Below are 21,294 nucleotides of genomic sequence, written 5' to 3' on the forward strand. Positions count from 1 at the left end.
TTTCTCACTCCATGCTCTCAGTACTTCACATTAGCATCTTCCCCCCCCCCCTTCTGTACTAGAGTTTGGAGTTAACAAGCACACAAGACTTTTACCCTACCAGCAATTTGCACCTGTGAAGGCAAGTGGTCCATTAAGGGCTACTAGCAATGGAGGCTGAATGAGACCTCCAAGCAGGTTGCCCAACTGTGCCAGGGGGGACAGCATCACAGGGGGACCTTCCAGGGCATGACAAACTGACAACTGTGGCAAACAGTATGCTGGACCAGATGGACCATCAATCTGATCCATAAGGATTCTTCTAATGTGTTCTGGGTTTTGAAGTGGCTATGCTGCTGTGCTACAAATAAACAGGATATACTTTCAGTAAGCACACTCAAAGAAAATGCAGACAGAAACCCAGAAAAAAAGTAGTATGGGAGGGGAACAATTTCATGAGCAAATTTCAAGAACAAATTAGTTATGTGATTTTAAAGGTATATATGGGGCCGGACGGAATAGGTACATACATGCACAATCACAGGAAATGTAACCTTAAGTAGCTGGAAGGACAGTCATGACATTCTGTCTAATTTCTTATGGGTTTCAAAAAAACCACCATTCTGCCTGAAGAAGCATTTACAAAGAGAAAAATGCACCTATTCATTACATTAGCCTAACCCTTCTGTCCTGCACAAGGTGTTCTCTAGATGAATGTACATCTTGTACAAAGTGCTCCTTACGTGAATATGGAGCAGACATAGAGTACCTAGACAGAGAAAAGAAGGTGAAGGGACAAAAGCTTTTACAAAGATTCAGAGCAAAAACACACATGTACAAACTAGTGTTTCAGTGTCATGTGAGCATGGTTCATTCCTTTCTCAGCGGGCCATTAGTGTTGACATTTTTGGTCCTATTTTTCTTGCAGAAATGGGGATTCCTTGCTTTACCTTGATCCAAGGAAACAAGGAACTTACCCACCTCTATATATGACGGTACAATAGGGTTTGTAGTACCTTACATCTCCATGAGCAGTCCCAGAAAAGACTTCTGCAAGAGAATGTGGATAGCTGCAGGACAATAGATAATACTGAACTAAATAAACCATTAATATGAATTCATATAATCGGTTCCTTAATCCTTCATGTTTTAATTAATAGAAAATACCCAAACATCATTAATCAAACAGAATTCAGGAACTTATTGAGTATCTATAGGAGAGTATAAAGAATTGAAAATGTTAACAATAAAAGCACTAGAGAAGACACAACCTTCTGCCACCCTTTATGAAAAGAAAACAGAACCTGGCACTTAGAACAATGAAGGGCATGGGAAAAATCCAATTAAGGGGTAAAATGTAACTTGATCAGATCACAGTCAAAACACTTCAGGTTAGAAACTGCACTGGGTTAGAAACTGCATCAAACAGAGAAGTGAAGTAAACAGGGACTATGTAAAGTTACAGTAGATGATTTCAGTGCCTGTTTGTTTTCCTGAAGAATGATGTTCTGATTTTCCTCCTGAATGCAAATATCTTTTCTCCAAGCTATGTATGGCCATGCTGACAGTATAAAAGACCACACATGACTAACAAAAATGGATCCATATTATTAAAATGCAACAATGTTCACACTTTGTATTTATTTCCAGTGGTGATCGTCCATGAACCTAAAGGTATCAGTAATCCTGTCTCATTACCAGAAAATGAGGAAAGAGTATTTTGGGTCAAGGGTATAACAGTGAACAGTGAATTATTGACCCCAAATAGTCACAGCAACTCAAAGCAGACAATACTGAGCTACAGAGACCAAAGGTTTGAACCAGTGTAAGGCAGCTTCATTTGTATGCTTCTTCTGAACTTGAAACATTTGGCAAGATACTAACGCACCAACAGAAGCTGTACAGACTGTGCATAGATCAAACTACACTCCCTGTAAATATGAATAAAAATATGTATCTGTTAGAGCCTACCTCCCAAGCCCACAAAGAGAAAAATGCCACAACTCTAGCTTCAGTTTACTGAAATTAGCATGTCTCTGTTTTGAGCATGTTCACATGAAACAAAACATGGCAAGTTCCAAGGTGAGCAAGACAATGAAAGAATGAGAACTTTATTAACTGGCTCCCAAAGACAGCCAGGGGACAACAAGAACAGCTCCTGGAGCTATGGAGACTCAGAACAAATATCGAGGGAGAAACAGTTCTATATAATCAATCATCATGCACAAATCATCCAGCACAAAGTGAGAACACGGGCAGTTCCACAAAAGGTGAGAGTTCTGGCCTGGCTGAGGGCAAGAATTATTGGAGAAATTAAGAACCCCAATACCTTTAAACAGGATGCACCCCACCTTTCACTTGTTTTGACCCAGCCATCTATTTAACTATTTTCTCTCTATGAAGCCTCCCCAGATGACTTTGGAGGGGAACTGTACTTGGTCAAGAGCTTTATAGATCTTCCTACCCTATTAAAGGAAATTTTCAGGTTCCAGAAATAATACAAGTGACTGCAGTGAGTGTCTGATCAAAGGTATTCTTCAAAACACCACTACTACTATCACCCTACCGAAATATCTACAATGTTTGTGGAAGATATTATTAGTCAGTTATATTTAAAGCCTATGAACATCTCCAGTCCACTTCTATGAAAAAAACCTACCTTATTTTGCTAAAAATATACCTAGGAGTATGGACAAATTTTACACTTATAGTTACTACTTTTGGGTTAGCTCTGCTCAACGAAATAGGTTTTTAAAGAAATAAAACTATGTACACTGAAGGACAGACTGTCAGCTTCAAGAGTGTGATAAGAGCAGAAAGATATAGAGGGGAATCATCCAACTACATAATATATTATCATCTGTCATGTTCACATGGCCATTTTTCACCTATAGTCTGGAACAGTGAAACGTTAATAAGCAGCTGGACTGGAGAGAATGGAATCAAATAAGAGCTACTGAACACTTAAATATTAGCCAAGCACTCTTCTAGGAATTTAAAAGCAGCAAAGAATAATGTACTGTGTTAATGTTCTGTGCATGCATAAAGCTGACAGCAACCTAGAAGACAAGTTAACCAATCACAGCAAACAAAAATTCAGACAGGTAATTCCCCCTACCTCACGGGAATTTACATGGCCTCACCAAGAGTACCCTGGCATGAACCTCCTCTATTATACAGTCTTTGATTTAGCTCTAGTGAAAAGGTCCACAGCATTATTATAAGGAAACACAGCAATCAGACAGCAGTGCTTCCTCTACACAAAATATTGATCTCTAGGCAAAGAGAACGGCTCGGTGGACAGCACAGTAGTCAGACATTTGGGTTTCCTTTTGGGTTTATTCTGCAGGAATACTACACTGTAGAGTTAAAAGCAAATGCTTAATTTATACTCAGCAATTTTCTACCTACTTGAGGCCACAGAACCTGACACAAATGTCCTACAGGAATTCACAGATGTTATTTATGCTTTAATCCTTTTAATCCTTGCAAATGTGTTTATTTTTAGTAATCTCATTTGGAAAAGAGCACTAAGAATGAGCATTGTAGCACTACTGATAACAATAAAAAGAAATAACAACTCCATTCATTCTAAACCCTTCTGCCATTCTGCTGAAAACTCTGAAGGTTAGCCCCCAAACTGCTGTAATTAAAACTGTAAATAAATTGCAGGTGATCCTGATAAATGACTGTGACAGCAAAGTGTACATTAAAGCCAAGAGCTCAAGATGAAAAAATAACCTGCGTGTCAAGCAGCTTGATCAATATAGTAATTGCTTTCCTGGTTTAAAGGGACACCAATACTACAGAAGGTTATATTGCTGCATCTTGTGCTGCCTAATAAAGGTGGCTATCTAATAAGCTCCTGCCAAATGATTCATCAATGCACAGGAACTGTGATGGGGAGGGTTAAAAAAATTATAAATAGGAAGTATATTGCTATGCATGCATACTAAATAACCCAATCGATGTAGTAATAGCTTCAGGCTATAGAGAATCACAATCTAGAGGAAAGATAATTAGTATTGTATTCTTGACACTAGAAACATGTGCTGAGGAGGCAATAGGTAAGCAATTAATTAGAAAAGAGGCAGAAGTTGATACTGAACAAGTAGTTGCAGAGTATTTGCAATAACTGCTGACATATATGCCCGGCAGCTATAAACCCCAGCTTACAACCTCCTGCATGTCACCCTATTACACACCCCTCTGAAAATGTTAGTGGGAACAAAAGCGAACCCCCTCCCCCCTTGCTTTGATCCACTTTTGTCAAATATAAATGACACATTATCATTATATTACTAAACACTGATGGAAATGCAATAATAACAATAATAAATTTAAATGCAGCACTGCAAATCACTTTAAATACATGATGTTCGAAATGCTGCCAGCAAATATACTATTCAGTAATTGCCCAATAACTGGCAAACTACCATTGCAAATTGGACAAGAGGCTGCTTTTCAGGAGAGTGTGCAGTTGTAATTTACCTGTCTCTTTGTCCTGTACTTCCTCCAGGTGTAAGTCATTCAGGAGGTGCTCCAAAATCTTCTCTGGTGTCCCAGATACTACCACATATCTGTCAGAAAGCAGAGAGTCCACAGAGTCATCCTCTGTTGAAGACTGAGAGCGGCTGCTCCATTCATCCTCCTCATCTTCTTCATCAATATATTTAAAATAAGGCACATCAAATGTGGGCAAAGGCAGCTCTCTGCCTAGAAGCAAGGCAGAATCCTTCCTTTCTACATGGGGGTCAAAGATCCTCAGCCTAGAACTTCCCATAATGTAGGGCAAGTAACAAAGGCATTCCCTACATGCTGATGTATCTTGCCATCTCAGTTCTGTTGCCGGTAGCCGAGTTCCTCTGGCTGCTGAGAGCTCTGCAGTCAGCTTGTGTGCGTGTGGCTGCGTCTGAGCACCCAAGGAAAAAACTCTTACCTCCAATCGCTCTCGGCACTCCCTGATGTGGGGGCTGGGCTATGTGACGACACTCTCCTAAGCACCAGCACATCTTGGTCCAGCTCCTTCACGTGAACAGTAGTCACTTCATCATCCAGCTTTAATTTGGAGAGAAGGACAAACAATAAAGAAAGAAAAATGAGTAAAATCTCCGGGGAGTGAAAAAGGGAGGGGTAGGGGAAGCCTCGATTAGAGCTGTGTTCTCCCCTCTTCCAGTGTGCTGCCATACGCAGCAGAAGCAGCCGCTGCCCTTGATTTACATGCTGAAGCTTCACAATGCACCAGAATTTGAGCAGATTTTTTTTTCCTTTCCTAGGGACAGACAGTCTGAGAGCTGCAGCTATGAAGAATGATATTCAAAACATGTTTTTAAATGGGGAGAGGAGGGATAATAATATATTCCTGTTTCCAGTCTTCATCAGGCTGCATGGGTTTGTTAGTAACACCTATTGATCATATGTTCTCTTTAGTGCATGTTACGTTTCACTAATGCTGTCCTTTGATTTAGCAGATCCTTTGATTAGTGACTAAACAGATCGAACTGTACTGTTGAGGAATATAGTCAGCCATAGAGTACTTCACAGCATTTTAACAACACAGTGTCCATGCTGTTAAGTAACTCATTCTTGGGGGTAGGGGAATAAAAACAATCCGGAAAAAAGGATTAATCCGTTCCTTGCATTTAACCTCGTAATCTTTCTAATTAATTTTTGAAACAAAAAGCCTATTAAAGGTTTGGAACAACATATAGAAAAAGTATACCTTGCAAAACTGACATTTGGGTTTCAGTGCTTAGTAGGCTGACACCTCTAAACTGGACAAAACTGAACACAGCTATATCTGCACACACAGGATTGGATCCACTCAGCTGTTCCACTGGTGAAAAAAGGAGGAGGGAGTCCCCTTTGACCACCAAAAAGACTATGCTGGGAATCATGAGACCCGCATGGACAAAAGCTATGTGGAATGGAGGCTGTAGTAAGGAGGGGAACTACATGAGATTTAGTGACAAAGCTTGCTGGATCCAACCCGTAATTTTATTGACCATCTCTAAAGTGTGAAAACCTGTGGCGATACAGTGCATACAGAAAATCTGCTTATTGTGTCAACAGTCTGCAGTGACACATAGGTAAAGGTAAAGAGCTCTCCATTAGTCCCATCTGAGACTCTCCTAACAGAACCCCAATGTGACAAGAAACAGTTCTGATGACATTTAATTAAGTTAAATGCTTAATAGTAGTGTTTTTCAACATTCTTATTGTTTAATATGCTTGATGCTTCTTTCTATAGTCTGAGATAATAAAGCCAATATGCTTGATGCTTCTTTCTATAGTCTGCGATAATTAAGTAGCATCAAATTGGTATACAATTATACTGCAACAGAAAATTTATGTTTGATGAAAACAGCAATATTGCAGAGCAATGTCATTTTATGGTTAACCTTTTTCTTCTCCATTATAATCTTAATGGCATGAAAGAACTCTCAAGCTAATCACAGCAGCAGAGCCACGCTCTGTTAGATACCAGAAGAACCTGTATATAGATGTGGTCTTGCCCCAAAGAGCTTTTAATCCATGAAAATCTCTGTTCATTTATTAAGCTCATATACATATTATACAGAGAGAGAGAACTGAGGGGGTTGTGTATAATTATTAATTTTTTGACATGTCCAACATGCAGGTACTGAGCCAATTAACAAAGGATATTTGCTGAAAATTCCCTAAGGACATTAGCAAGACATCATGTTACAGGAATACTGATGCATAATTGTAATCTTCCATTTCATGGTATACGCTTTTGTAGCCTATACATTTGCAGCACTGCCATAAAAGAATGAGATAAGAACAGTCTGCAGCCTAAAATTACTCAGTTAAGAGTAATTTAAGGCACAGTTTTACCATTTTTTTTTTCAGTATAGCCATCAGCTCACATATCCCTCCCACCACCACCTCATTCATAGACATTGAATTAAATCTATAGGAACATGTCAATATTTTGGTATTATTTTCCCCAGATGCACACTACTGAATCTCCAATCTGGAAAAAAACACATGTAAATAGATTAAGTTTGCTTAACCTGGTGATTCCTTATTAAGACTTCATTTTTTCATTCCTGGAATTTATTTATGTACTACTGTACTAATATCTTTACCCCATAAAGTTATGTAAAATAGTAAGATGTAGCATGCTGCATGTGAATTGGAGCTTTCCAGCTCCCTTTTCCCATGGCAGTGCCTACAGCTCTTGAGAAGCCTCTGATGGTCAGTAGTTTCTAGGAGAACCACCATTCAAGGCATGATGGGCCAAACAAAATAATAAAAAATTATCCTTCCCCTTGTATATGTGCAAAGCACTTCCACATACGAGCCTCTCTAAATCCATAGTTAATTTTCTGTATTAATATAACCAAAGCACAATAAGTACAGTCCAACCGAAGTTAAGCACTTGAAATCCCGTTCATTTCAATGGAAGAGTTAAATACACAGTTAGATTTTCCATGTTGCAATAACAGTGCTTAATACTTTGGTGAGATCAAGTTGATAGATTTCACTGCATCAAAATTCTGTGCACAGAAGTGCACTTTCCCTCCCCCTACCACTTCTAAAGTTGCCCCTGAAATGTTGCAGGGGATGGGAGACCCCCAGAAGCAACAGGGCTGCCAGAAGAGGGGAAAATTCCCCCTGCTCTAGTACATACAGATCTTATCACTGGAATCCAACCCAGTACAAATGCTTATGTACTGAACTGGAGCTCTTTTTAGATTATGTTTTAACCTGTATATATCTACTTTGAGAACTGGAGGAATATCTATTATCCAAAGGACATCTCACCTAGTCAGGAAATAAACCACACACACACAAAGAAATATACAGTTACTAAAAGGGCAAACTTGAAATGACTTCCATTTATGTTGCAACTGATCTGAAAACAGCATATACAGTCTATTCATCCATTTTACAGCATAATTTTGTCAGAATATTTTCCTTTCCTGTAATCTTAAATGGTAAAATGAGCTGAACCAAAATGACAGTTGCAGACAGAACATGACCCTGCCAATTGAAGTAGCAACATGAACAAATGATAGATAAAAGCCTAATTCAGGCAACAACACTAACTAAACAAGGCATTGGAGCTACAAAAGCTCATACATTCTCTTTTTGAATCACAAACAGATTTCAAAACAAAAAGAGAGCTGTTCTTTGTAATAACAGGTAGTATGGGAAACTGTTCCAAAATGTACAGACTGTTGGACACATTCATTAACAAAAGAAAAAGGCTGTGCAGAAAAGTAAACTTTTGTTTTCACAGCTGCATTTGCTAAAACTGACACAGCACACCTAGGTATCGCAGATGCATCTAGTTGCTGATCTGTTCTTTTATCTTCCCACAATTTGATGCTGGTAACAGGGCATAACCTTGAGTGATAAGGCAGGGTACATTCAGAGAAGAATGCTGACGGGTTTTGAAGATACCAACAGCCATTCCATGACGGAGAGCCCCTATCTAAAAACAGCATATTCAGGAAAGAAGTCAGGTGCCTTAAACATAAATTGAAGGCTGGATAAAGCATGAAAGACATTTAAATCCAGCTTTGTGCACCATCCTTATACAAACATTCCTAGCAGATTCAGAAAACTTGAAATAAACACAAAGTTTTAAAAAATAATAATACAGATTCAGAAAACTTGAAATAAACACAACGTTTAAAAAAAATAAAATAAGGCGATTGTTGTGTTTGAGGACATTTCTAACTTCCTCTACCAAAGGTTTATGATGCCCTGAATATGAAATCCTTCATACCTCACACATTAATATAAACAAGCAAAGAGGTGCAATACAAGGTTCAATTTGCTAGAGACAAGAATAAACTCTCTAAGACAGCATTCAGACTGGTGGACTTTCAAGCTACTAGCATTGGTGTTTATTTTAGGAGACAGAAGAATGAGAATGAAGTGGAGTACACTGCGTATTCCATGACTCCTTCAGCATCTTTAATGCCCTGCTTCCAAAATTTCACATGAAATCTTGTATCATGTTAAATACTTCTATGCCTAGACTGCTCTGAGTGCACGCTCCTTCACCCAGCTACTGTTCCACGCACCTTCTTTCATTGCCTGAACCTTCTGCTTTCATTCTGAATTTGAGCGATTACGTCAACCAACTATCCATCATAGCTATACAATTCTTCCTTGCTAATTTCCTTTGCCGAAGTAAAATCAGTCTCAGTCTTAACGCTGACTCTGTCCCCCCCTTCCTCCTCATACCTACGACTTCATGCAGCTATGTATCATTTTATGATTATTGACCAATGCGGCACCACAGTCACTGGGTGTGTATGAATTCAGCTGCACATACGACATCTGCTAAGGGGGATAAAACTACTCCAAGAGAAGGAAACACTAAAAAAGCATAAAGGTTAATACTAGGACAGCGGGAGCCAAAATGAATGAAATGTGACAAGAAATGGGATGTACACATAGAATTCCACAGTGTTCTATGTGCAGTAAGTAGCAACTGCCAAGTCTAACTCTAGAAAGCAAGCATACTTGTTGCATGTGTTGACTTGGCATGGGAGACTGAGCCCATTTGGTCATGCTACAGACCGATCACCCACTTTCTCAGTTAATAGGCAATCCACTCTCATGCTGTTAATATATTCCTAGCTTGCAATATAGGTACCACCTGTGTATAACATAGCCAGTCAATACAGTTAGCACCTGGACTAAATTCAAAAGGCTTTAAAGTACAAGGCCTCCTTTTGCAGGAACAGCAGGCATATCCTGATACATTCTGAACATCCAAGCTTCTAATGTCCTGGCCCCATTGGTGGACCTCCTGATGGCACCTGGCATTTCCGGCCACTGTGTGACCCAGAGTGTTGGACTGGATGGGCCTTTGGCCTGATCCAACATTGGCGTCTCATGTTCTTATATTCACAACACCAGAGTCACAATAAACAAAGCAATAAAATAGCATGCAATTATATTCTTCAGGAATAATTGGCTTCTTTTGGGCCACTCAGGATAAAGAAACTTGAATTACTGGATCAATTTGCTACATTTCCTCCAGGTTGGACTGTACTTATGCTTTGGTTATATTAATGCAGAAAATAAACAATGGGCAGGATTCTATACAATACTGCTATTCATACTCCAATCAGTATTTCTTAGTGACTGCAGTTTGTCCCTGAAAGGAGCGACTCACCTGGAAAATGGGAGAACATGAACATATGAACCAAAGAAGGCTTCACAGAGATAGCAAATGCAGAGAAAAGGCCTACACTGAGAGTTTTGGGAGATACGCCTACAACTGGACACATATGTAGCTTTGGGGAAAGGGTTTGTGGCCCAAGCTACTCTTTAGAATCTGCTGCCTGATGGACAATCTATTTATTTCCATTATGCTCTGCTTCCAGAGGGGTAGTTAGTTCGTTGTAGTAAAAGTCTCCTGGTACTCTAAAGACTAACACATTATATTATGCCATAATAAACATTAGTCTGGAATATGACACAAGACTCCTGTTTATGCTCTGCACATATATTTGTAAATATTACAAAACCTACTGAAATTTTCCAGTGCTTTCACCTTTCCAATATCTGGGACAGCCTTCAGAGCTGTCCCAAGAAATTCTCATTACTTAGAACTGGGGAATGCTTAACTAGCCCAAATGAACACAGACACTTACAATCATCTACATAATGTTTAGGAGGCACTGCAGGACAGTTTTATTTGCCAGAGCTTTTAGTGGGGTTTAAACTGCATATTTCTCTTGAGAGTAGAGGGGTTGATCAGGGTTTTGTCAGTTTAAAATTATGTTTTTAGTTATGATTTGTAAACCACCTTGAGCCAAGAGGAAAAGTAGGATACAAATATTTTAATAAATGAAATAAATACTATGTATCCAAAGCAAAGAATTCAAAGGAACCATTTGGTTTCAGTTTTTGTACACCAAATAGGTATAGATTAAGAATGCTCTCATTACACTCACTCTTCACAAGGTATTTTCAAAATGAATTGTTATATATACAATGCACACCAGATGCACCTGATAAAGTCTGTATACTTAATTAGCCTTCTATTGGCCTTATAAGTATTCAAAAGAAAAGTTATGGCCCTGCTACTATATGGAGTCCCAACTTGGATTCAAGCTCTTAAACCTTCTAATTAATACATCCAATGCCTTCCTGAAGGTTCTTTTTGGAGTGCCTAGGTGCATAGCCTTGTCAGCTCTACGACCATAGGTGGGTATGAAACAATGTTCAACCATAGATTGGTCTGTAGCAATAAAGTTCCAGCTTTCTGTCTCTCACTCTGACACCACCCCAATTATGGTGAACTGGCTTCAATCTGACTTCTATTCCAGCTCTTGGAGCTGGTGGATAGACAAGAAATTTGCCAATCTCTATGACCTATTTATTGGAGCAGGAATTGAACAAGGCCTGTGCAGTAGTAACACAAAGGCTTGAAGAGCTCGAGTGTCAAATGCTCATAGCGGATGACAAGCAAGTCAGTTCACCAATTTATCTGGGTTTTTTGCCTTCAATTCCCTTGTCCTACAATAAATATTTATTGTATCTCATGGCCGCTGCTTATTGTAGGTTGTTCTCCTTAGCCCATTTTTTAACATGTTCCCTGTAGCAGAGCTAGCTGGCAAATTTAGGGGAATACCACATGTGCAGAGATTATGTCCCTGTCAAGCTCAGGTTGTTGAATCCATTACATATTTTTTGTTTTCCTGCAAAGAACAAATATATTAGCTCCATTTATGGATATTTTTCCAGCCCATTCTGTGGATTGTCATCTGTTAAACTTCTTTTCAAGGTCTGATAACAGGCCTACAGAAACAGTACAGTAGCAAAAATTCTTTCATGGGCACTAAAACACATGACCATGTCCTGATCTAATTCAAATACTGGGCTTATTAATATTTTAAGTTAAATTTTAAAATGTATTAGTTCCATCCATTTATGATGGAACCTGTTGAATTTGAACTGTGTGTATCTACTTATGGTATTTTACTTAATGTATTAGGCCAAGTCTGAGTAAGTCCAACAAGCTGTTGAGTTTTATGGAAAAAATTGAGAGTAAACAAAAAATGGATTTTCCCAAAAGGGACCATAGGGTCCCCCTGAAAGTCTGAAGCACCTTCTCTAACTCTGCATAGAACTGCAGTGCTTACACCTAAGGCCATGGTGGGAGATGATGGGCGGGGGGGGGGGGAAGATTCCATTTTTGGAACTCAGTTATTAATTTAAACTGAGTCTTCAAGGAACCGTATAACTTAACTCTGGCTGGAACCTGAATTTACCATTCATCCAACACTTTAGGAATCTTGGCCAGTTTACAAAATCAAACTGAGATGTTAAGACATTGGCTCAATGAATGTTTGCAATGTATGGGTACAATATTCTCCTCTGACACACACCTAACCTATGAACCAATGGAACTCTATTATTGGTGACCCTGTAAAACACAACATCAACACTACTCTTTAGTATGATGATAAATTAAAGACTCTGGGTTGTAAAGGAAACTGAGATCTATGAAACTACAACCTAGTAGCATGCACACACCTGTATAGTAAAAAGCTGTCATCCTACCTCAGCAAAATCAAGCTGTCATGAAATCTCAGTATACATCATATAGGGCAGAGACAAAGAAAATCCTGCTTATCTAAAACCAATAAAAAACATTCTGTTGCCAAGAGTATTTTTCATAAGATCAAATAAAAATGTACATCCCAGCACTTTTTCAAAACTGCTGATGTTATCATCCTGGTAACTACAATAAAGTATCATATTCATGAAGTTATCTTTTTAAGTTCTATTGATTTAATTAAGTTTTCTAAGTACAAAAGTTTAGGATTATACGTTTGTACATGTACTGTACAGTAATCCTGTAACATTCAGCATCTCTACCTGAACTGTGGGTTTTTGGCTCCAGACAAAAAACTAATTTTATATGACAAAGTGTTCCGCAAACAATTGTGTCAGCAGCTGCTCCTCGCGGGGGATCGCTTCTAAAAATGAAAATATTGCTATTGCATAAGGCCCTTTGCTTGCTTACAATGATACTTATATTTCAGATTAAAAGATGTACCCAAAACATTTGCTGAAAACAATTTAAATACTATGACAAATGCAAAGCTGAAGTAGGTTTCCCTTGCTTGAAAGCCAGTCGAATCCGACTCTAGGGTTGTGGTGCTTATCTCCGTTTCCAAGCCGGAGAGCCAGCGCTGTCCGCAGAGGTTTCCGTGATCATTTGGCCGGCTTGACTAAATGCCAAAGTGCACGGAACACTGTTACCTTCCCACCGAAGCAGTACCTATTTATCTACTTGCAATTTCTTGCTTTCGAACTGCTAGGCTGGCAGGAGCTGGAACCAGAGACGGGAGCTCACTCTGTCATGCGACACTCTGGTCTCAAACTGCTGAACTACCGACCTTCCAGCCTGCAGTTCAGCATCTTAACCACTTGAGCCACCACAGCTCCACAAAGCTGAGCTAGCCTAATGTAAAAATGCAATTCTTTTATTAACTTTTAGATTAAGTAGTACTAATCAGAAAGATTAATAACAAATGACTAGTTTATATTATAATATATGTCGTTAACTGTTGCAGATGATCCCTTCTTTTCTGAACCTAGTATTTCTGTTGCGAACACTCAAACGACAATATTTTGTTGAGGATGAGATCCCCCAACTCTTCACTGACTCACAATTTAAGTGCAATAATAAGTGAAATGAAGAGTTTCCGGGTTGCGGCGCTACCAGGCAGCGGGTGCTCAGCCTCGCTCCCGAGCACCGCCAACGGTTTGTTGCTTTTATTGGAACTCTGGAGGTCTGGAGCAGGAGACTTGATCTGAGCCCCCCACGAGTGGCTGTGAGCAAGTAGGAGCCAGATCGTCTCGAAGCGAGAGCACGAATGAGCGCAGTCACGGTCCACCACGACTGCTTAGTGGTGAACGCCCGGCAAAGAGAGCACCATAACTCATCTCCAACATCAATGAAGAAACAGTGAGTACATGTACAAAGCAACATTAAAAAAGCAAGCAACCCTTTGATTAAGCCCCTTTTGCATCCAGAAGGACGAGGAAAGGAGGAGGAGAATTTCCCATCCCCCTCTCCTTTGCGTAATCAGCTAGCAAAAGTACCGAATATAAAGCTTTGTAAAGAACTACGGGGAATAAAAAAGGGACATAAATAATCTTATCTGAACATTCTACCACTGGAATTATAAACCAGCCAATTTTTTGGCTTTTATGAAAAAGAAGAAAAAATACAGGCATCTTAAAATGAACTTCCTTATATGATAACAGACTTCCTGTAATGCCAGTCTTGTTTTTGAAGTCTTCTGGGCTCAGAAGGCATTGGATAAAAGCAATCACCTGGCCTTTTACTGAAATACTTTTGGTTGTTATTATGTCTGCTACGGCGACTTACCCAGCAATGTGGTTTAACTTCTAGATTGTTGACAGACTGAACTGCTTGTACTTTCTTTTGTACTGGGGTTGCAGACATTGCTTTTAAAATGGATTTCCAAGCGAGAAATGAATTAAAACCTCTAAACCCAGATGATACTGCAGGCGCTGAGCAGACTCAACTTTCATGGAATGCTCTTAAAAACACGATTCGGGACTTGATTAAGCAAGCATTCAAAGAAACTTGTGCTGAACTATATGACAAAAGCTCAACTGCTCTATTGAAATCTACAAGCAACTCAGACAAAATGCAGGAGCAACCTTTGAGAGACACTGATCAAAACTGCAAGTAAGAGGACCTCCCTTCAGCTTACTGGAAGATACACTACAATAAGACAAACATACCAAAAAAGCAAACTAAATCTCTTATGAAACTATGTTCGATAGAACCAAAGAAACAGGTTTCTACAAGATCAATCAAACTTTTAAAGCAAAAGTCAACTCAGGAACAGAAGAAGACAAAAAATATCCAATCAAACGTTACTTTAAGCTTCACATTGCAACCCCTAAAACAAATGTATGCAGTTCACAAGGGCAAAAGACACAGGGACAAGATTCTTTTGAAGAGAAGATACTAGATGAAGAAATAATAGTAGTATAAAACTACTATTAAGAAAATCTAGCCTCTCTCCATATAAGAGTGCTCTAGGGAGTTCTTATTAAAATGTAACTAAACAGAATGGCTTGTTTTGTTAAGAAATCAATTGAGAGAGATGATAATGTAAGGACTTTTAGTAAAATAGTGAATAAGATAGTTTTGTAGGTGAATTATAAAGAAGAGCACTTATCTTTATTTGTATTAAAAACAAGGCAATACTTTAGAAAAAAAATTGGTATATCTGTTTTACAGGGAAAGTTGAACCTGTAAGGAAAAATAGGAGGGGAAGGATTTTATTAAAGATAAGAAAAGATTAAGAAAATATGAAACTTTATAGTAAGAGCCTTTGAATCTATATTACTAAATGATACTAATATTAGAATGTTTAGATAATTTCTAAATGAAATCGTATATGTATTATCTGATACTTCTAGCTGCAAATATTATTAGGTTATTGGCTAAACTTTCTGTTGAAAGTTTTAAGGGAGAGATTTAATCTGAATGTATCACAAGATATTACTCTAATTTCATTTGCATTTTTGGAAAATCAATAAAAATCTATTATAAAAAAAATAAGTGAAATGAAATGTGATAGTGCAAACTTCATGGTCACTTAACTGGATGTTTCTTGTGACATTCCTGGAAGCAAGTAATACAACTTCCCAGGCTTGCATCACAACATAAAAGCTTTAAATCCTCAGAGAAATGAACAGTGTATCAGTATAGCACAGAAGCACCCACACAGCTCTTGTAAAAAAAATTAAAAGAAAAGGAACATCAGCATGGTTATGCCTTCTACTAAGAACAATGCTCAAAATCTTGAATGGTGGAAGGCATGGAAAACCTTTAAATACCCATGGAGCTATGTGAACAAATATTTTTTAAAAAAACTCTTTATGTAAGACACACAATGTCCTAATGTTTAGAGGACATGGGTACTAAATTAGTTGGCTGTAGGTTCTCGATTTATTTATTCTTCAGTCAGAAGTTATCAGGCACCAGAGAATAGGATCAATCCATGGCTTCTCCATATTTCCCACAGTTAAAATGGAGATTTGACTCCAGTAGCACCTTAGAGACCAATATGTTTTTGAGGGTATAGAAGAAGAAGAGAAGAGGAGATTGGATTTATACCCCACCCTTCACTACCCAAAGGTGTCTCAGAGCCTCTTACCAACTCCTTTCCCTTCCCCTCCCCACAAAGAACACCCTGTGAGGTAGGTGGGGCTGAGAGAACTCTGACAGAAACTGCTCTTTTTTCAAGAACAGCTGTGCCAGAATTATGGCTTGCCCAAGGTCATCCAACCAGGTGCAAGTGGAGGAGTGGGGAATCAACCCAGTTCTCCCAGATTAGAGTCCACACACTTAACCACTACACCAAACTGGCTCTCTTATACCTCAGCTATAAGCTTTCAAGAGTCAAAAGCTCGCGTCATCAGAGGATGAAACCCCGCTTTCAAGAGTCAAAAGCTCCCTTCATCAGAGAATGAAACCCCTGAAAATCTTGTTGGTCTCTGTGGTGCTATTGAACTCAAATCTAGCTGTTCTACTGTAGATCAACATGGCACCATTCGTCAGTCTCTGGCCTGAAGGACGCCCGCCTTGCCTCAATAAGAGCCAGGGCCTTTTCAACTTTGGCACCTACCTGCTGGAACATGCTCCTGGTTGATATTAGGGCCCTGAGGGATTTATTGCAATTCTGCAGGGCCTGCAAAACGGAGCTGTTCCACCAGGCCTTTGGCTGAGGCAGCGGATGTCCAAACCACACCGGCCTTCCCTACCTCACTCACTTAATCTGCCTTCCTACTTTAGGGCACTGCCTTTACCAACCTGGCACCAGCACCAGCTGACTTGGGCTCTTCCTTGCATTAGCACAGCAGGCACTGTAATTAGAAATTATTAAGATGCCATCAGGAACACAGTTGATTATGATCTTATGACCCACCGCCTCGTCAACGTATGAGTACAGGGGACTGCCTTAAAATGGTTTTCCTCCTATCTCCATGGTCAGGGACAGAGGGTGGCACTGGGCAAGAGGGTCTCACTGCGATACCCGCTAGAATGTGGTGTGCCGCAGGAGGCGATCCTCTCTCCAATGCTATTTAACATCTATACACACACCCTCACCCAGTTAGTTCAGAGTTATGAGCTGGGTTGCCATCAGTATGCTGATGACACTCAGTTTTATCTGTTAATGGACGGTCATCCATCCTCTGTTCCTGGAAATCTGGCTGAGACTTTGGACACTGTGGCTGAATGGTTGTGGCAGAGTCGATTTAAGTTAAATCCATTGAAGATGGAGGTCCTGTACCTGGATTGTGGGGGTTTGGAGGTGGGCACCAGGCTTCCCACACTGGAAGGGACACCTCTGGAGCCAGCCCAGTTGGTGAAGAGCCTGGGAGTAACACTAGCTACCTCCTTATCTATGGAGGCCCAGGTTGCTGCAGTCACCAGATCTGCATTTTTCCATCTTAGGCAGATCAGGCTACTGAAGCTCTATCGCTCCCCCCAGGACTTAGCTAAGGTGACCCATGCAATGGTCACTTCCAGGCTTGATTAGTGCAACTCGCTCTATGTAGGCTTACCCTTGAAACTGATCCGGAAATTACAGTTGGTACAAAATGCGGCAGCACGCCTGCTGATATCGACGCCTGTGCGAGCTTAAGTACCAGATCCACTTCAAGGTGTTGGTAATTACCTTCAAAGCCTTATATGGTCTGGGACCAACATACCTAAGGGACCGCCTCTTCCCATATATGCCTCAGAGTGTGTTACGCTCCGAGAGTCAACATCTCCTGGTGATCCCTGGCCCAAAGGACATTCGCTTTGCCTCGACCAGGGTCAGAGCTTTTTCTGCCCTGGCCCCCCACCTGGTGGAACATGCTCCCTATCGAGAACATGCTCCTTATTCAATTCCGCAGGGCCTGCAAGACAGAGCTGTTCCACCAGGCATTTGGCTCAGGTAGCAGGCATCCACATATTTTCCCCCCCCCCAGGTTGCGGTCTCCCACCTACTGATAACCGGCCACACCTAGTTACATCAATGGGCCAGATTCTCCCTACAGCAAGCATGACTATTGATTTTATATGTTTTAATGTGTTTGAATTTTATTGTATTTATTGAACTGCTGTGACCTGCCCTGAGCTTGTTTACGGGGTGGGTGGGATATAAATGCGGATAATAATAATTTTAAAAAGCCCTGTAACTGTTCTTTTCATGTTTTATTATTTATTACTGAATGATCAATGATTGTTTTACTGAATGTTGTAAGCCACCTTGAGCCCAAGTTACAATGCTCTTGGTCTGGTAATCAAAGCCATACCAAGACAGGAGACAGTCAGGCTCCAAGGAAATTCAAAGGTGCCAATACAAGGGCCTACTGAGAAGTGGAAAGGAACAGCAGGACCACTCTCACAAACCATAAGACTTCCCACACACACACACACCTCTGCAGACTTGGCAAAAACACATCTGGTTGCAAGAAACAGTTAAAGTAGTAACGCAGCACAAATAGACAGATTTTGTCCTACCTATCTCATACAGTTTATTGTTTCAGCTATGGCAGCTCAATGCTGCCTCTATCACTACAGCAAGAGGCAGGTTTGGGCTGTCTGTAATTCAAAAACTATGTAAACTACAAATCATCCTCAGCCTACCATGCTACATCCTGATTAGGAAGTGATAAATGAGTTCAGAGAGGAACACCCTCCTTGTCATCACAGGGGCTGGCTCCTTCATTGTTTAATCAGTTTTTAAAAATGCTCACTCAAGTCACCGTGTGATCTGATTTAGCAACAAGGGTGCTATATCTCTTTTGAATTTGCAGGCACCAAAGAGTGTTTTTCCCTTCAGAGATTAAGGAGTTTTTCATTCCTTGGTAACAAACAATATACTACCTACAATATACCACACATGGTGGAAGTCATTTTTAATTCAAAATCTATCACATTTTACCGCCACTTATTTTGAGGAGCATCATTTATTTTAGAAGACTACAGCAGCAGCAGGTAGTATAATGGATGTTCCTATCTCAGGACACTATAGCACAATAATAGATGAACAGAACTTTGAGGAATCCCCTCCTTTTCTTTTATAAAATTATTTATCTGATTTTCCTGCCATTTACCTCAGAGAGAAATATTATTATTATTATTATTATTATTATTATTATTATTATTATTATTATTATTATAATAATAATAAAATGATAATTCCACAAATAATCATTTGAAAATGACAGTTTAGAAAGTTCTGTGATCAAAAAGGGGTTAACGATTGAATCAATGTTTCCTTATATAGTTACATTAAATAAATCTTACCTCAACTAAAAGAAGAAAAGGACAAATTCTACGTGGGCCTTGCTAGTATCTGTTTTTGCAATTTCAACATCCATGCTATCCTTACTTCTATCAGACCAAAATTGATACAAAGCACAAAAAAGGGGGAAAAGGAAGGGAAGAAGGGGAGACATTTATAATATATATGCATTTTTTGCTACTATTTTGTCTAGAGAGTTGGGGGTAGTGGTAAAGGTAGAAGGTGAGATACACCAATTGGCATGGCAACCTTGTACTCAATTGCCACAATCTGCATCTAACACAAAGTATTGGACATGCTCCCATAAAAATCAATGAGAGTTAGCAAACCCATCAATGTCAGAAAGTGTAGTTTAGGCACAAAAGGTTCCTGGTGACCTCAGTGATAATCTACATATCAGTCCAGCTTTGAAATTGCACACATTGTGCCTGCTGTGCAGCTGTTCCCTGTTTTGTAGAGGAGACTAGACATAACTCTGACAAACTAAACATTGCAACTACATTGTACTTTTAGTACTGTGTCCAATAATACAGTAAAACTATTAAGAAATTAAGTGTATATCATCCCGTTCTTCTCAGAGTTCCCAATGGCACACACATGATTCTGACACAGTCTCCCATCTAGGCTTTATCCAGTCCCTAACCTGCTTAATTTGAGCACACTTACCATAAATAACTGATATTGTCATATCTATATCATATATATTTTCATAGACCACTTTAAAAGTAGCAAGAATTTTTCCCCTCTCCAGGCATCATTTTCATTATCATTTTATGGTGCAGCAGTACAAAAACGTCAAAAAGGGAATAAGTTATTCCAACAAGGATGAGTACTGTTGTGAGTTATGGAATGAAAAATTCACAGCTGCCAATGATAACTACTGCTAAGTCATAAGACAGCTTCAATGGAATGCCAAACATCTCAACTCTCAAGTAAACATTCATATATTTTGTTTTGTCCTGCAGTCTCCAAGAATTTTCTTTTTATAAACAATGCAGAGGACTCTCTAGTATAATCTGCCTTTTTCAAGGGTTCATTCAGCTTGTTAACACATACCTGTGATAGGGTACTTTTCTAATTATTTTGGACATCTCAATAAAAACTTTTTTGAACACATCATAGACAATCATGCTGGGTTATGAGCCATTTTAAATAGGGCAATCTGACAGCTCCAGCACAGATCATGAGAACAGCTGTTCATATATTTTCTCACTGAGCATGTATGGGCTGTGATTCAGCATTACAGCATCTGCTCAGTGTGCAGAACGTCTCAGGTTCAAACCTGGGGTCAGCCAGTTAAAATGATCAGCTGGTAGGTGATGTGGAAGAGCTCCACCTGAGATGCTGGAGAGACGCTGCCAGTCTGAGTAGATGATATTGACCTTGATGGATCACTGGTCTGATTGGTATAACCCTTATGCACTGTAGAAATGCAACAACACGTCCTCAATCACACATACACAGTTTAAACAGCCAGCTGTGCATGCTGTGCCTGTTGTTTCCTTCACATTATTTTCTTTACATTTCTACCCAACTGTTGCTCTGACAAACCCAAAGCAACTTAAATTTGGCTCCAAAGAGGTCTTCCCTTTGTGGTATGTTGCTGTATCCTTCCTGCTATGAAAATCCACACAAGTTCAGGTAAGCACCTTATTTCATTCTAAAATACCTTCAAACAAATAATCCAGGTACAAAGGCAGAAAGCCAGCAGGGGAGCAGGAGCCATCCAGTGTCTTGCAGGGAGTGCTACACGTATGATTATGTACCCACTTGGTGGAAATCATGGGTGTATGCTCAACGCATGGAGTGCTTGGCTCTCAGGGAGCATGTTTGTTCACCTGAAGGTAGGAGTGCCAACCTGGAGAAGCTGAGGCAGAGAAAGAGGTTTGAGGATGAAGCCTTCAAGAACTTATCAGAACAGTCCCATCCCTGTGCTGACAGATGTTCTGCTGTTGTGGAG

The 21,294-nt window shown here is 39.7% G+C and overlaps 1 protein-coding gene across 1 annotated transcript in view; it reads right to left on the reverse strand.

Moving 5' to 3' along the window:
- The window catches only part of RAPGEF5 (Rap guanine nucleotide exchange factor 5), a 176,978-nt gene that overhangs the window by 70,599 nt on the left and 85,085 nt on the right, over nucleotides 1-21,294 (reverse strand). Inside the window, exons 10-11 of the mRNA XM_015417994.1 lie at nucleotides 4,919-5,037; nucleotides 4,471-4,559 (exon numbers count right to left, since the gene is read on the reverse strand). Of these exons, the coding sequence (XP_015273480.1) occupies nucleotides 4,471-4,559; nucleotides 4,919-5,037 (208 nt within the window). The remainder of the gene's footprint in view (nucleotides 1-4,470; nucleotides 4,560-4,918; nucleotides 5,038-21,294) is intronic.

Source organism: Gekko japonicus, unplaced genomic scaffold, assembly GCF_001447785.1.
Source record: "Gekko japonicus isolate JY-2015 unplaced genomic scaffold, Gekko_japonicus_V1.1 scaffold1165, whole genome shotgun sequence".
Taxonomy (NCBI): Eukaryota; Metazoa; Chordata; class Lepidosauria; order Squamata; family Gekkonidae; genus Gekko; species Gekko japonicus.